This window comes from Podarcis muralis, chromosome 13, assembly GCF_964188315.1.
Source record: "Podarcis muralis chromosome 13, rPodMur119.hap1.1, whole genome shotgun sequence".
NCBI lineage: Eukaryota > Metazoa > Chordata > Lepidosauria > Squamata > Lacertidae > Podarcis > Podarcis muralis.
In genome coordinates, this window is record NC_135667.1 from 36,215,468 (window position 1) to 36,231,461 (window position 15,994).

Here is a 15,994-nt window from a genome sequence, read left to right on the forward strand (position 1 = left end):
CACAGTCTCTAAATATACCCACTTACTTAGGACTCAGGGGTCATCTTTTAACTTTTCCCCCTTCTCTTTCCAGGCACAGGTCTGTGGTTTAAAACTCTGATCTGAACGTGTGTGTGTGTGTGTGTGTGTGTGTGTGTGTTTGCCCTTGAGCTTTCCTTGCAAAAACCCGCTTTTTGGTGTTCAGTCGGAGCAAATGTAAATTTGGGTTTTCTGCAGATTGCCATTTGCTCCGATTCAGCTTTAAAGAGCTGGTTTTTGTGGAAAATCTCTGGAGGGAAAGAAAAAAAAAGTGCTCAGACACAGAGCATTAAAGCACGGACCGTGCCTAGAAAGAGCAGAGGAAAGTTAAATGTGAATCATCCCTAAGCCCTGCTGAAATCAGTGGGAATTACTTCTGAGAAGGAATGGATAGGATTGTAACGGACGCAAAACTAACACATATGAAAGAAGCCCCTTTTGACTACAGTGAGACTTGCACCCATGGGCTCGGACTGCAAGCCTCGCTGGAGCAAAATGGGAGTATCTATGACTTCCTGCACAACAGGTTTTTATCGAGTGCAATGGAAATTCTTTATCCTTGGTTATTATTGTTGCTGCAGCAGCAGAGAAAAGGTCTTCCTCGGTGTTTTAAAAGGAGGTTTTTAGCCCTCATTGTTGCAGAGAACAGCTTTTGAGCATCAGCTGTGTGTTGGCATTGAGAAACAACATTCTAGTTCTAATCCAGATCAAAGGATGGGGGGGGGGAGCGACAAGCCACATTATACTGAGTTGCACAAGATCGACGGCATCCTAAGAATCAACGAATGGTCAAGACAAACAAGGGAACACCAGGGTGGCTCCACATGTGCCGAGGTTGACGCACCTGTTGATGAACACATCACAAACGAAAGGAGTAACTCCATGGTGCAGACTTCTAACTTCTGCACAGCTAGCATATCTGGTCCACGTTTAGAAACCTATTTCCACAAACAGATTGAATCCACTTGACTGGAGCAAATGAATCTGGGTCCTCTCTGAATTGCCCTTGTGTTCCTAAAAAACCCCAAGACTGCCCAAAAAGAAATATTTTCTTCTGCCACTTTGAGGACTAGAAACTTGTTTTGCCTTTCCCTTTTTTAAAAAAAGTTGGGACTCCCAGAATACTAGTAAAAAGCTGCTGCATGGTATATACTTTCTGACCCTAAAATAGCAAGCCACATTCAGCCTTCGAGCACCCTATATTTATGTACAAGTCAGGCTCTGTACAATACTGCATGGTTTTAAAATCTCTCCCCCCCCCCCGGTTCTTTTGGGTTTCCTGGTCCAACTTGCCCCTGCAAAGTGAGCTGTCTGCAAAGACGTGTGTGCATTTGGCACTGCACAATAAGGCGTGATTTCATTTTTCATTTTTTAAGTGTCCCATTTGTCCTGGTGAATGGAAGAGCAGCCCAACAGATCACAGGACAGGAAGCAAATAAGTCCTGCTGACCAAGAGCTTAGCGCATAGTTCAGGCAATGTTGCGGCACAGCAAGGAGCGACGCATTAATGTGTGATGTGTGAAGAAGCAAGGATAGCAGAGAAGGCGTGCAGGTGAGCACACACCTGGAGAGATGTCACCTGGTTCTAAACTGATGTTTGCTTTCGCAGAGAGGCGCCAGTCCTTTGTCAAACAGAGTCTGGGCAAGGAAAGGGAGGCAGCGGAACAAGTTGGCCCTGCTCACTCGCTTTGGCCTTTCGAATCACACTACCCCTTGCGGACACTCTGAGCGACTCATCTCTCAGGCCTCCTCCAGCTCAGTTTCGCTCTGTCCATTTCCCCCCACCCCACCCTTCACCTCTCTCGTCCGACCACCTCAAGGAGAGTCGGATAGCTTTTGGGCTGCATGAGCTCTGAACCTCCAACCGGGGCGGCGGCCATGGAGACCCCTCGACACCATCCCCCGCTCACTCCGTTCCATGTTTATCCAGTCGCCATCAACAACAATGAAAAGAGAGGGTGGGCCATGCAGAAAACAAAAATCTGGGCTGGGCCTCGCCAATGACCCCTCCGCTTAGTAGGAGTTCTCCAGCTCCGGCTGGTTGGCCTTACTGCCCCTAGCCCTGGAGAGACGTGGCTTTTTGTTCTTCTGGGGCCGGGCAGCCTCTTTGCTGAAATCCTTGAGCTGGGAGCGGTTGTGGTAGCGGGTGTAGCGCTTGCATTTGCAAGCAGTGACGGCTCTGATCTTGATAGTCCGCAGCTCCTCGTCGGGGCAGGCCAGCTGGATGCGCTGGGAGCGGCTGTGCGCCGGGATGCAGCGGTAATCCAAAGCGTTCTGCCGCCACCATTTCCCCTTGCCAATGGAGTTGGGGAGGAGGTGAGAGGGGAGGCACTGGCCAGAACAGACCAGCTCCCTTAGTGGCTTGATGCTGCGGCACAGACCGTCGGTGATGTAGCGGGTCAAGTATGTTTCCCGGCAGCTGAACTCCAGGGGTTCTAAGAAAGAAAGAAGGATGGGTTGTTTTTTGTGGAATAGCCAGCATGCTGAAGTCAAATTACTGCATGAAGGGGTTAATACCATAGAGTTAGCTGCCCTGTCATGCTCAGCTAGGTCGCTTCCCCTCACCTTGGGAGGAGGGTAATCAAACATATTGTTTCCCCTCAGTAGCCCCACCAACTACTAGGATCTTTGGGCCTGCACATTTTTGTATTTTGTCCCACCTACCACCAGTATACAGCATCTGCCACTTCCCCCGGAAGGAAATGCAGGCTTCGATCCTGAAAATATTCCCACCCGTCCAGACAGCACTAGATGCTCTGAATGAGCACAAAACCAGCCGTCAAAGTCTTCAATGGATTCTATCTGATTTGCTATTTGGCAGGAGTCAAGTAGAGATTTCTACGCACTACTAAAATTCTGGCCAGTCAGTGAGCTCACCTGACAGGGCATCAGTTAGCCTGTTCCAAATTCAGAAAAACAACAGCTGTACCACTGGGATATTCCACTTCAGACCAATGGAGGGCGCTCACACGGCTGAACGCTCTTTCATTAAAAAAAGCCTTAATATATAAAAAATATGTGGAGTGGGGGGAGTAGTGAGAGATTACCTGGAACACGCTACAGACTAACTGTAAACCACTGGAGGTTTTTCCCCCGCCTCTTGCAATTAGCAATATATACATTTTATTAAACCCACCGGCAGGCTGAAGTGGTACAACCCAGAAACAGGTTTGCTACCTCCTTACCTGCTATGTCAGAACTAGGCCTTAGGCAGATTCTACAGGACCTTGGAGAGCTCCTGGGGGGAAGCAGGTGTTGCTCCAACTATGACCAAATGTCAACAGGGAACTTTAGTAGCGGAATAGTTTTGCTGGGTGTCTGTTGGCTCCCGCTTCTTAGCCGGCACAAATTTAAAAGGACAGGGCCCTTCCTTGAAGCTGGCCACTATGGCATGGTTAGATGTCTCCAAGACTTGCCTTCTTGATCAGGAGATCGCAGGGGAGTCACAGAGACCTTGGTGACTGTGAGTGAGGGTTGTGGATTCACATTCCTTGCTTCTGGAATATGAACCCCCATTCTCCAGGGCAGAACATAACATCGGAGTGAAACTTGGATGGCTGTAAATGGAGTTTAGACAAATCCCTGGAGGATAAGGCTATGAATGGCTACTAGTGATGATTTTCCAACATTGTAAGTGGTGTGCTTCTGAATACTAGTTACTGGGGTGAGTAGTGTCACACTCAGGACCTGCTTGTGGGTTTCCTATAGTTATTTGGCTGGCCCCTGTGAGAACAGGAAGCTGCCTAGGGAACCAGGCAGAGGGCCTTCTTGGTAGTGGCACCCTCCTACCAGATGTCAAAGAAATAAACAACTATCTGACTTTTAGAAGACATCTGAATGCAGCCCTGTTTAGGGAAGCTTTTAATATTTGATGAATTATTGTACTTTAATATTTTGTTGGAAGCCGTTGGGGAAACCCAGCTAGATAGGCGAGGTATTATCATCATCATCATCTTTAATAATAATAATAATTTATTATTTATACCCTGCCCATCTGGCTGAGTCTCCCCAGCCACTCTGGGCAGCTTCCAACAGAGTGTTAAAAACAATACAGCATTAAATATTAAAAACTTCCCTAAACAGGGCTGCCTTCAGATGTCTTTTAAAGATAAGATAGCTACTTATTTCCTTCACATCTGAAGGAATGTTCCACAGGGCAGGCGCCACTACCGAGAAGGCTCTCTGTCAGGTTCCCTGTAACCTCACTTCTCGCAATGAGGGAACCGCCAGAAGGTCCTCGGAGCTGGATCTCAGTGTCCGGGCTGAACGATGGGGGTGGAGACCTTCTTTGGCCTGATCCAGTGGGGCTCTTCTTATGTACTTAGATTCTCTTCGTCAAGAGAGCCCCAATGATTGTTCTGCCTTAGACTGGCCCTCCAGCTAATTTGGAAAATGTGGGGTCTCAGGAGGCAGTCTCTGGCTTGCATTTTTGCAGGCCTCTGAGTAATAGGACAGCACAATGCCCACCCAGAAATTGGACTCAGCCAAAAACTTTGATGTAACTTGCCAAAAAAAAAGAGGAAGGAGATCATTCAATGGGAATGTGAAGGCGCTGGGGCTGCGAAAGATGCAAAGCAGCCCGCAACCCCTTTAACAACAACAACAACAATCAGCAAGGAGTGATATGCAGATAGGCTACACAAATGATTTGTTTCTAAAAGGGGAGCTGTTCTGATAACGGAGAGGAACAGGTATGGTTATGACCCAGAGGAAGAACATTCTAGAATTGTTTGCTCAGCCTAATTTCAGGAAGGTGACTGTTTCCTAAGCAAAGTATGAGCTTCCCCCATGCGGACAGAAGCAGGAAGTGGGCTGATAATCCGAGACAGAACATGGGAAGGAGCTTGCGAATGTGCCAACTTCTCATGCGGTTGTTGGTGACAAGATCCCACAGACACACATTGTCAGAGGGCTGTCACTTACGCCTCGAAACAGCCACACGCTCCTGGCCAAGCGAGGAGTCACTTTCATTGCACGAATAGCAACGGCACCTGCTTTTATTTTTATTTTCTTTTTAATTTAGAAATTGGCATTGTGGGGAGGGCAGGGTTTTCATCTGGACCACAGGGCGTGGGGAAGAGGAGGTTTGAGCCTTCCCTCCCCAGCTGCAGTCCTGACAGGGACCCCCCCCCCTCCTCTGCACACACACAAGTGAAAAACAGAACAAGGCTTCTGCACCTCCATGTAGCTACAAACTTGTGATGCAAAGCCTAACCAAGTATATGGTTCTGTTCTGTGGTACAAGATAGCTCAGACCTTGATCCCCCGGGCTTCTTCCAATTCTGTGATTCTAACCCTTGTCCTCTTGTGATTGAGGGGAGGACAGGATCCTGTGGGTTGCTGCCAATACTGGTCCTACTCAGAGTAAGCCCATTAAAGGACACGGCTCACTTCGGTTCATTAATTGCAACGGGTTTGCTCCTAGTTGGATACAACACTGTGCAGCGGAATTTTTGCAAGGATATCGAAGTTAGGATTTACACACACACACACACACACACACACACACACGCACACACACACACACACACACAGATGTTTTTAGAAGGGGCTCGATCCCACCGCCCTGAGATTAAGAGTCTCGTGGTCTACAGGCTGAGCTATTCCAGATCCAATCCCCATTTCCAGGTACATTTCCGGGTGCTTCAGTCCAGGTCGTGGAGAAAAGGGGAACTTTCATACATCAGCAACCTCAAAATGGAATGAGTTACATCTAGGGTGCGCCCAAAAGGCTTTGTTTGCATCAGTTCTCCCTCTCATATTTTATAATGGGACCAAAATAAAGGGGAAACAAACAGTAGTTTTGTTTTCCCCATCTGCAAACTGTTTGAGTGGGAATTTCTTTATGAGTAAGACCCCCTTCTCTCACCCTGTCATGGCAAGGCACATGCTGGGTGCTTATCCATGCACAGATCTGTTTTTCAGGCAAAGTAGCTCTGTCAGTCAGTCCTTCCCTCCCAGCCTGCCATTTCTAGCAAGTTTGTGGGGAGCAGCCTTCAAGTTTGGCACGGGACATTGCGAAGAGCACCACGATGTAGTTCATAAGGATTGGGAAACAGGCTGGTTTCGGGTTTTCCAATCTCCAGATCTCCACATCAGTTAGCCATTTTTTCCCCATGAAAATTCACAAGTATTTTAATGCAAATATATTCTAATGCTTTTTTGCTGTTTTTGCAAAATCAGTTTTCCCTAATATAATGCATTTTTGTATCTTATTTTCACCAACACATGCCTTTCTATGCACGTTTATCTTTTAAAAATTGTCATTTTCTTTTTTGCACTTACAAAAATGGACATTTACCCTAGTAAGTGCCCTTTTGCACACATTAATTAGCTGAAGAGCAGCACCGCAAAATTCAGAGTGGTGCATTTTTTTTAAAAAAAACTTCCTATATTTCACATCTTGTTTTAGAGAATGCGAATTAAGTAGGTTCACCTTTAAATGCAAATTGAATCCAATTTCTCCTCCACCCCTAGAGGTCAGAACATCATACTGTCTCATTGCAAAACCTGTAAATAGAGCCCTAATTGAAGATATCATCCCGCAATACTCCGCAGTGTTCATGGGTCATATTTCAGGACAAATTGCTACCTTCTTAAGAGCATTTTCACAAATGTCCTTTGGCAAGCATTCCTGTTACGATCTAATCATTGATCTTGCAGGACAGGAAGCAGAGGAGACATGCCTGCAATGCCAACAAACATTCTGGCCGAATATGTTTTATGTTTAACAAAATCTGGTCCAAACAAAAGCCACTTTTAAGTCTCACGGATGAAAACGGCTACTGGGGGGACCAAATGGCTGTAAAAAAATTATTGGCCCATGAAGTGTGAAAGCATTCATGTTACACAGAGCTCCTTTGCTAGAGGACAGTTCTTGGCTGTGTGCAACAAGCAAGGCAGGTTACAAGAGGCAGAAGGTGTGGTCTTGAAGGCACGTTGTGTTGCAGGGACCTTCCTGAAACAAAGCGTGGTCCTGGGAGACCACGTGGGGCTGTCCTAGTCCCAAGGAATGGTCTGAAGGCAGGTTGTGCTGCAGCCTTCCTGAAGGCAAGCAGATAGCTCAGTTGGTAGAGCATGAGACTCTTAATCTCAGGGTCCTGGGTTCGAGATGCATGCTGGGTGAAAGATTCTTGCATTACAGAGGGTTGGACTAGATGTACCTTCCAACTCTTCTATGATTCTGTACGGATCTGTGTCTGACCAGTGCCTGGGCGGGAGACCACCTGCAAAGACTGCACAATGCTGCCTTTCGTAGCATAAATCAATGTAATTCCTAAAAAGTCATTTCAGGAGCCCAATCACTAAATCTGTAGCACTTGTGTGGGGTGGGACCATAGCTCAGGGGAGAAAGCACAGACTCTGAATGCCAAGCACTCCAGGTTCAATTCCCAGCTCCTCCAGGGAAAGGATTTCAGGTTGCAGGGGAAACATCCATTGCTTAGAAGCAGAGTAATTGCTTTCCTCCTGAGTGCGATTCCCAGCATCCCTGGACAGCTGCTACTGGTCCATGTGAACAATGCTGAGCCAATGGTCTGACTCCATAGAGGGCACCTTCTGCTGTTCCTCCTCCTATCCCAGCTAATGGGAAATACCTCTGCCTTCACCTAGAGACCCTGGAGAGCTCCTGCGAGGCAAAGCTCACAGATAGCTCAGCTGATAAGAGCATGAGACTCTTGATCTCAGGGTTGGGGGTTCGAACCCCGCATTGGGCAAAAGTTTCCTGCATTGCATGGGGGATGGACTTAGATGACCTCAGGGTCCCTTCCAACTCAATGGTTCTATAAAAATGAAAACCAGGGATGGTGGCACCTGTCGGGTTCCAGATCTTGATGGACTCCAACTGCTATCATCCTGGACCACTGGGATTGATGTGAGTTGGAGTCTGACCACATCTGTGTGACCACAGGTTTTCCCTTATCCGTGGAACAACATCAAATGTGTGCACTAACCTGCAGCAAACGGTACCTGCTTGCTCTGCTACAACAGCCAGCTAGAGATGCTCACACACCTGAGAATTAGAAGAGGTTGCTTTCTCTCTCTCTCTCTGTATATATATATTGTTTTCCTTACCCGTCCTGCCCAGGGCAACTTGCAGGTGCCTCTCTCCTTGCTGCGCCCGGTTGTTCATGGTGTCGTTGTCACTCTGGACGTACGGTTGCTCGGCCGGCGGCTCGGTATTCTCCGGGAAGTCGGGCACGATCTCCGTGGCATCGTTTTTAAGCACTTGCCAGCCTCGCCCCGAAGGGAGGAAGACTTGGAAGAAGATGCAGAAAGAGCAGAGAGCCTGAGACGTCTGCATGTTCAGGCCAGGCAGCAGTGGGGAAGGCTGTGGGAGAGATGCCTTTCGGTCTTCTTGTCCTCTTGGAGCCTAAGCGATGCAAAACCAAGGCCTCCTTTTTAAATTCCTTCTTAGAAACCGGCCGGCCAATGGCAAGGGAGTGGGAGGGGCCAGGGGTGTGTAGGGGTGTTGAGTGGGGTGTTTGAAGATTCATTCATGCCAATTTGTCTGTGCAGAGAGAGAGAGAGAGAGAGAGAGAGAATTTGAGGGAGGGGGGAGCTGCGGTCGCAGCATCTACAAACTCTGTTTACCCTACCCAAGTTTTTCTTGCTTGTTTCTTTCAAGGAAAGAAAAACTGGCAAGGCTCGGACTATGAGTGGGTTGTCATGGTCTGTATAGATCTGCCAGACATTTCTCCAGCCACTTGGACACAAAAAAAGATTTTAAAAAAATAACTTTTTTCTTCTTTTTTTGGCTGCCTGGACTCCAGCGAGTTTTCTGAACGGTTCAGAGCATAGATTGCAGAGTCTCCCGATCATAATCCTAGAACTGAGAAGGATGAAGGGATGGGGAAACTGTGTTGGGAAAACGGCACACAAACCCAGACTGGGAAATTGATACACCTATGATTTTCAAGCAGCTACCGTGTACTCTCTGGAGACAAAATGCAGCCCAAACCTAATCCTCTTGGGCCAATCTGACAGGCAATTCTCCTATTTAACAAAAGTCTCCTTCAGACCCGAGGATCCTGATTGAAGATCATTTTTAGCAGAAATTCCACTTGGTGTCAGAGGAGAGAAATTCCCAAGGGATTAAGAATATAAAACAATGGTAAGAATACTGGAAGGGACACGGATGGAGCTGTGGGTTAAACCACAGAGCCTAGGGCTTGCCGAACAGAAGGTTGGCGGTTCGAATCCCTGCCAGGGGGTGAGCTCCCATTGCTCTGTCCCTGCTCCTGCCAACCTAGCAGTTCAAAAGCACATCAAAGTGCAAGTAGATAAATAGGTACCACTCCAGCAGGAAGGTAAATGGTGTTTCCGTGCGCTGCTCTGGTTTGCCAGAAGCAGCTTAGTCGTGCTGCCCACATGACCCGGAAGTTGTACACCGGCTCCCTCGGCCAATAAAGCGAGATGAGCACCGCAACCCCAGAGTCGGTCACGACTGGACCTAACAGTCAGGGGCCCCTTTACCTTTAAGAATACTGGAAGCGGCCTTATATTCATAGAATCATAGAACTGCAGAGTTGGAAGGGACCCTGAAGGTCATCCAGCCCAACCCCCTGCAATGGAAGAATCTCAGCTAAAGCATCCATAACAGATGGACACCCAACCTCCGCTTAAAACACCCTCCAAGGAAGGAGAGACAACCACTTCTCTGTTCTACTCAGCTCTTACTGTCAGAAAGTTCTTCCCAGTGTTTAGTCAGAATCGACTTTCTTGTAATTTGAAGTGATGGGTTCGAGTCCTGCCCATATTGAGTCTATCTGCCTGCACTGATCGGCAGCAGTTCTCCAGGGTTTCAGAAAAGGACTTTCCCCCGATCCTACTTAGAACCACCAGGGAAGCAGATGTTCTACTGCTGAGCAACTTCTCCAAAGTTCTACTGGGCCAGACACACGATTCAGCTCCTTTAGCCTCCTATTTCTCACAATGACCAACCGGACGTGCTTCTGGGAATCCTGCAAACCACGTATATTCTCTCCTGCCCCCATATCGCCTCTGAACGTGGTAGCCCCAGAGCATCTCAGCCCCCAGGAGCTGGCACCCCTGTTCTATCGTTTCCATATTGGCTGCCTTTTCTGTAAACTAATGTATGCAAAGATGAATCCAGATCTCCGTTTGGGTACTGATTTCATTCATTTCCAGTGCATACGTTCTTCTTGTTCCTAAAGTGCTGAGCTTTGCAGAGTGTGTGTGTGTATCATTTTACATCAAAAAAGATATAATTTCACTTCAAATTCCAGTACCCCATTTTGACCTCCCTCCGCTCCCTTTTCTGCAGTTGCTTATGTTCATAATGTCTTAGCTGCATCTCCTAATTTAAGCCTAATTATTATCCCTTACATTCAAGATTACTATTTTCTCACTGCGTGTCTTTGCGTTAACCCTGCTAATGATTGTATCTGTTTGCAATCATTCTTAAAATACCCAATAAACGATTTCCACTCTAAATTAAAAGTCTTGAATATTCTTGATTTCTTAGTCTTCCAGCAAGTTTCGCCATTTCTGCATATTCCATTTTTTTGCTGCCATTCTTCTTTGGCCGAGACATTGTCTTCTTTCCATTTGGGGGGGCAAATACCATACGAGCTGCTGTGGTCGCACACGTAAGTAAGTTTTTATAATTTTCAGATATCTCTAATCCCAATATCCCGAAAAGAAAAACCTCTGGCTTCTTAGAAAAGGTTACGAACTTTGAGGGGTTTTATGTATTTTGCCTCCATTCTGAAGGAAATCAGCCCCGAGTGCTGAATTGTGGTTCTGGAGGAGACTCTTGAGAGTCCCATGGACTGCAAGAAGATCAAACGTATCCATTCTGAAGGAAATCAGCCCGAGTGCTCACTGGAAGGACAGATCCTGAAGCTGAGGCTTCAATACTTTGGCCACCTCATGAGAAGAGAAGACTCCCTTGAAAAGACCCTGATGTTGGGAAAGATGGAGGGCACAAGGAGAAGGGGATGACAGAGGGTGAGATGGTTGGACAGTGTTCTCGAAGCTACCAGCATGAGTTTGACCAAACTGCGGGAGGCAGTGGAAGACAGGAGTGCCTGGCGTGCTCTGGTCCATGGGGTCACGAAGAGTCGGACACGACTAAACGACTAAACAACAACAAAATGTATTTTGCCGTCGCTGTTTCTCAGTAGACATGCAGCTTGCAAAATGGCATCTATGAGTAGACTGACACACGAGGGAGATCTTAAAATGATATTGTCACCGGAAGAAATTAGACAACTGGTGAATGTCTGCCACAAATGCGAGAGCGGAGAAGAATTTGATCAGGATAATGGTGGGGGGGGGGGAGGAGAGATCTCAGTCCAGAATTTCAGAGCAGCCTTCTGCCTCTTTAATGGAGGCCCAGCCTATTTGGGGAGGACGACCCCCCAAGTGGTGAACAATGGGCCAAACTAAATGTTATGTTAATTTTGTGGCTTGCCCTTTTTTCTTTCAAAGGCTGTGGTTGGAAGGCTAATCCAGATCTGGACTCTAGCGTGGGGCTCGGAGGAGGAAGGGGAGAGAGACTTTCTGAAATAATGTTTTGGAAGATAATTGGCCGGGCCCCCCAAACTATCCATGCTTTACATGTGAATTGGCTCTGTTTAGTCCTGGTGCTTCTTTCATACTTTGAGAGCTACGCGACCGTTCAGGAGGCAGATTTTCTCTGTGACCACACGGGAATATCTGGGGTTGTGGCGCTCATCTTGCTTTATCGGCCGAGGGAGCCAGCATACCACCAGCATGACTAAGCCACTTCTGGCGAACCAGAGCAGCGTACATCTCGTTTTATTGGCCAAGGGAGCCAGCGTACAGCTTCCGGGTCATGTGGCCAGCAGGACTAAGCCGCTTCTGGCGAACCAGAGCAGCGCACGGAAACGCCGTTTACCTTCCCGTCGGAGCGGTACCTATTTATCTACTTGCACTTTGACGTGCTTTCAAACTGCTAGGTGGGCAAGAGCAGGGACTGAACAACAGGAGCTCACCCCATCGCGGGGATTCGAACCGCCGACCTTCTGATCAGCAAGTCCTAGGCTCTGTGGTTTAACCCACAGCAGTTTAGGTGAAGCTTTTTTCCATCTGCGCTGTGTGCGAATCATCAGGATCAAGCAAAGGAATGTGAAAGCTTTTTCAGTCACACAGAACGCTTCATCAGAAGACCCCACAGAAAGGCTATGTTGTTAGTGAAAGGAAACAGCAATCCCAGGTATGGATAGGCAGTTATATTCCAGCTACCTCCTCCTACCCACCCAGATTTCACCTCCAGCGTTGAGTAGCCGCAGGCAAGCCACTAATCTCTAAAGTTAAAACCATCCCATCTGTAATATGGGGGCAACATTAGCCTACCTTATAGGTTTATTGTAAGGCTTACTGAGATAAAGAGCTGTGGAGGCTCAGGAACATGCTACATTATTATAATTATTGTTTTTACAGCTAACGGGAGGAAAAGGAGCATAAGACAAGTTTTTCATCTTCAAAGCATCATAGAATTGTAGCGTTGTAAGCAGGGCCGGATTTAGGTTTGATGAGGCCCTAAGCTACTGAAGGTAATGGGGCCCTTTATATGTCCAGCTGTCCTTTGTCAACAACAAATTGTCACTGTTTTTTGTTGTTGAATATATGCTATATGGTAATTTATAGAGCTCATAGGTATCTAAAGCCATTTGCACATAACAAATAGGAGCCTACACAACACTGTTGCTGTATGTAGGTTTTATTTGATTTGTTTTTTATCCTATATTTTGGAAATGTACATCCAGGTTTTTTTCCTTTAATTTTTTTTGGGGGGCCCCAAGAGAGTAGGGCCCTAAGCTATAGCTTGTTTAGCTTATACATAAATCTGGCACTGGTTGGAAGGGATCACAGGTCATACCCACTTCAATGCAAGAATATTTAACCCAACATGGGGCTTGAACCCATGACCCTGACATTAAAAACCTGGATAGCTCAGTTGGCTAGAGTGTGGTGCTGATAATGCCAAAGTTGCAGGTTCGATTCCTGCATTGCAGGGGGTTGGACTAGATGATCCTCAGGGTCCCTTCCCGCTCTACAATTCTATGCTTCTAAGAGGCTCATGCTCCACCAATGGAGCTCATCTTGGGTTTCAACAACAAATTTGATTTCATTGTCCATTTTCAAAGTTGAAACCAGATTTCGATAATCTAGTGCACTTACTGGGGAAGAATCATGATGTGTCTAGTTACAGCACAAAACTCTTAAATGTGCAAAGAAACAGTTAAAAATAACTTTTTAAAAAAAAAAAAACTAGAAGCTTTTCTTATGGAAATTATAGGGACAGAGCTACCTAAATTGTATAGAAATTTATTTATGTATGCTACTACAGCAGCAAGAATGCTACTTGCCCCAAAGTGGAAAGAAGCAGAAGTCCCAGCAAAGGAAGAATGGATACAAAAACTTACAAAATATGCAGAAATGGCGAAACTTCCCGGAAGAATCAGAAATAAAGATGTTATATAAAAAGATAACAAACTTTTTACATAAAGGAATGGAAATGGTTTGTTGAATATTTACAGATAAATTGCAAACAGAAAAAAACACATTGGCAGGATTATTGTAACAACCTGCAGTTTCGTAAAAGTATATATTTAAAGTGGATAATTCAATAAGCAAATTGAATGAATTTGGATATGCAGAAGATATTTTAAAAATACATTTAAAGTACCACAGAAAGAGGGGGAAGGAAGTCAAATTTTGAAATGTTAAATTGATTGTAAAACTAATGAAATGTATAAACTTGAAAAGTATAAATAAAAACATTAAAGCACAGGCTGTCATCTTCGAAACTCTCACAGCTACGGATTGTCAGAGCGCTGGCTTCAGCATGTGGACCTGAGCTCTCCCTAGGCATTGGCTTAGCTGCTGGTTGAGACGTCTTGGAATGTTTGCAAACATCTCAACTGGTCCGGCATTTAAAAGGCCAGCACAAAAGCCCCCGGGGGCAAATAGGATTGTGGAGAGATGGTAGGAAAGGGTTAATCAGAGATGCGCATGAGCACACCATGTGAATGACATGTGTGTTTGCATTAACAATGCATGTGACTGTCGGATGGCAGGGACACAGGAATGGGAGATATTACACTCAAAGCAATATTACTATAGACTCAATAATTCACTGGTCAGGACTGGTGCGTATTTTATTTTTCCCTGATCAGAGCTTGAAAAGTCATTGAAAAACAAACTATGTTGTACAGCTGTCCAGGATACATCTACACCATACTTGTCAGGAGCGAGCCAGCAATAAATCACACCATGCAAATTGGAGTTGACCCTTTATTAACAGGAATACGATCCGCACTATAGACTTAGTGAGCACAGCAGCTCATCACCGGTGGTCTTCCTCCATGAAAATGCTCAGTTGGTACAGCATGAGACCTCGGGGTTGTGGGTTCAAGCCCGGGTGGGGGGGTTAGACTTGATGACCCTCATGGTCCCTTCCAACTCTACAGTTCTATGATTCTGTGTGACTCGAGGGTGATGAGCACCTCTAAACATGTGCAGAGAGCTTTCATTGAATAAACTCGCCTCCACTCATTTTCCGATGGCTGATCTTTAGGTAGCTAAAACAACACCTCCGGAAACAAGAGCACGATATTGTTTAATCCACAGGTGTCCCATGGAGTCCCATCCAATTCTACTATTCACCTGGGGCTGAAAGAAGAGTTTCCCACTCACTATATGGTTTTAAGTCTAGGGAACCAGTGGCCCTCCAGGTGGTGTTGGACTCCTGAACCCTCATCAGCCACAGCTAAGCTCGTTAATGGTCAGGGATGGAAGCTAGTCCTAAAAGACTGGAAGGCCCATCGAATCATAGAATAGTAGAGTTTGAAGGGACCCAAGGGTCATCTGGTCCAACCCATTGCAATGTAGGAATGCATAGGTCTCTAATAACAATAACAATAATAAATTTATACCCTGCCCATCTGGCTGGGTTTCCCCAGCCACTCTGGGTGGCTTCCAACAAATTATAAAAGCACAACTTCAAACATTAAAAGCGTCCCTATACAGGGCTACCCTTGGTTGTCTTCTAAAAGTCAAGATAGTGGTTTATTTCTTTGACATCTGATGGGAGGGCGTTCCACATGACGGGTGCCACTACCGAGAAGGCCCTCTGCCTGGTTCCCTGTAACTTCGCTTCTCGCAGGGAGGGAACGGCCAGAAGGCCGTCAGAGCTGGACCTCAGTGTCCGGGCTGAACGATGGGGGTGGAGACTCTTCTTCAGGTATACTGGGTCAAGGCCGTTTAGGGCTTTAAAGGTCAGCAGCAACACTTTGAAGGGTGCTCGGAATTCCCTGCATTAGACCTAAAACCACATCTGGATAACTCAAAAGGCTTGTTTACCATCTCTTGTCCTTCTCCCAAGTGGTGTTATCAGGCCAGGAATTGCAGGGCAAAAATCCAGGTCACCATTTAGGGGTGGTCCTCAAGGTGGTCCTCAAACGCAACGAGGCCTGCTTACTACATTGTGGTGGCAAATAAAACAGTCTTCATTACCATCTAAAGCAGCGCTGGGGAACCAGTGGCCCTACAGAGGTTGTTGGACTCCCAACTCCTAGCATGGCCGATGGGCAGGAATAACAGAAATCATAATAATTCAGTGACACCTGGAAGACACCCCACTCCGTTTCAGTACAGTGGTACCTCGGGTTACAGACGCTTCAGGTTACAGACTCCGCTAACCCAGAAATAGTACTTCGGGTTAAGAACTTTGCTTCAGGATGAGAACAGAAATCGCGCGGCGGCAGCGGGAGGCCCCATTAGCTAAAGTGGTGCTTCAGGTTAAGAACAGTTTCAGGTTAAGAACGGACCTCCAGAACGAATTAAGTTCTTAACCAGAGGTACCACTGTAAACACATTTGTGTGCAATATATAGTCCTAGCTTAGCCCTCGGTAGCAGCTGCTTCGGACGTCCTCCTTTCAAAATATAGGCTATCTCCCCCTCCTCCATCTTTGCTGGAACCTG

The 15,994-nt window shown here is 46.5% G+C and overlaps 1 protein-coding gene across 1 annotated transcript; it reads right to left on the bottom strand.

Moving 5' to 3' along the window:
* Window positions 1–752: 752 nt before the first annotated feature.
* Window positions 753–8,507, bottom strand: SOST (sclerostin). The gene is made up of 2 exons (XM_028703615.2): window positions 8,092–8,507; window positions 753–2,453 (listed from the first exon to the last, which is right to left on the bottom strand). Exons 1-2 carry the CDS (start codon window positions 8,318–8,320, stop codon window positions 2,032–2,034), a joined length of 651 nt encoding a protein of 216 aa, XP_028559448.2. The 5' UTR covers window positions 8,321–8,507; the 3' UTR covers window positions 753–2,031.
* Window positions 8,508–15,994: the final 7,487 nt, after the last annotated feature.

Excerpts from the sequence above, each read along its gene's own strand:
- SOST (XM_028703615.2), bottom strand. The coding sequence starts at position 8,320 with ATGCAGACGTCTCAGGCTCTCTGCTCTTTCTGCATCTTCTTCCAAGTC. Across the intron at positions 2,454-8,091 it reads AGTTGCCCTGGGCAGGACGG|AACCCCTGGAGTTCAGCTGC; the intron begins GTAAGGAAAACA and ends TTTCTTTCTTAG.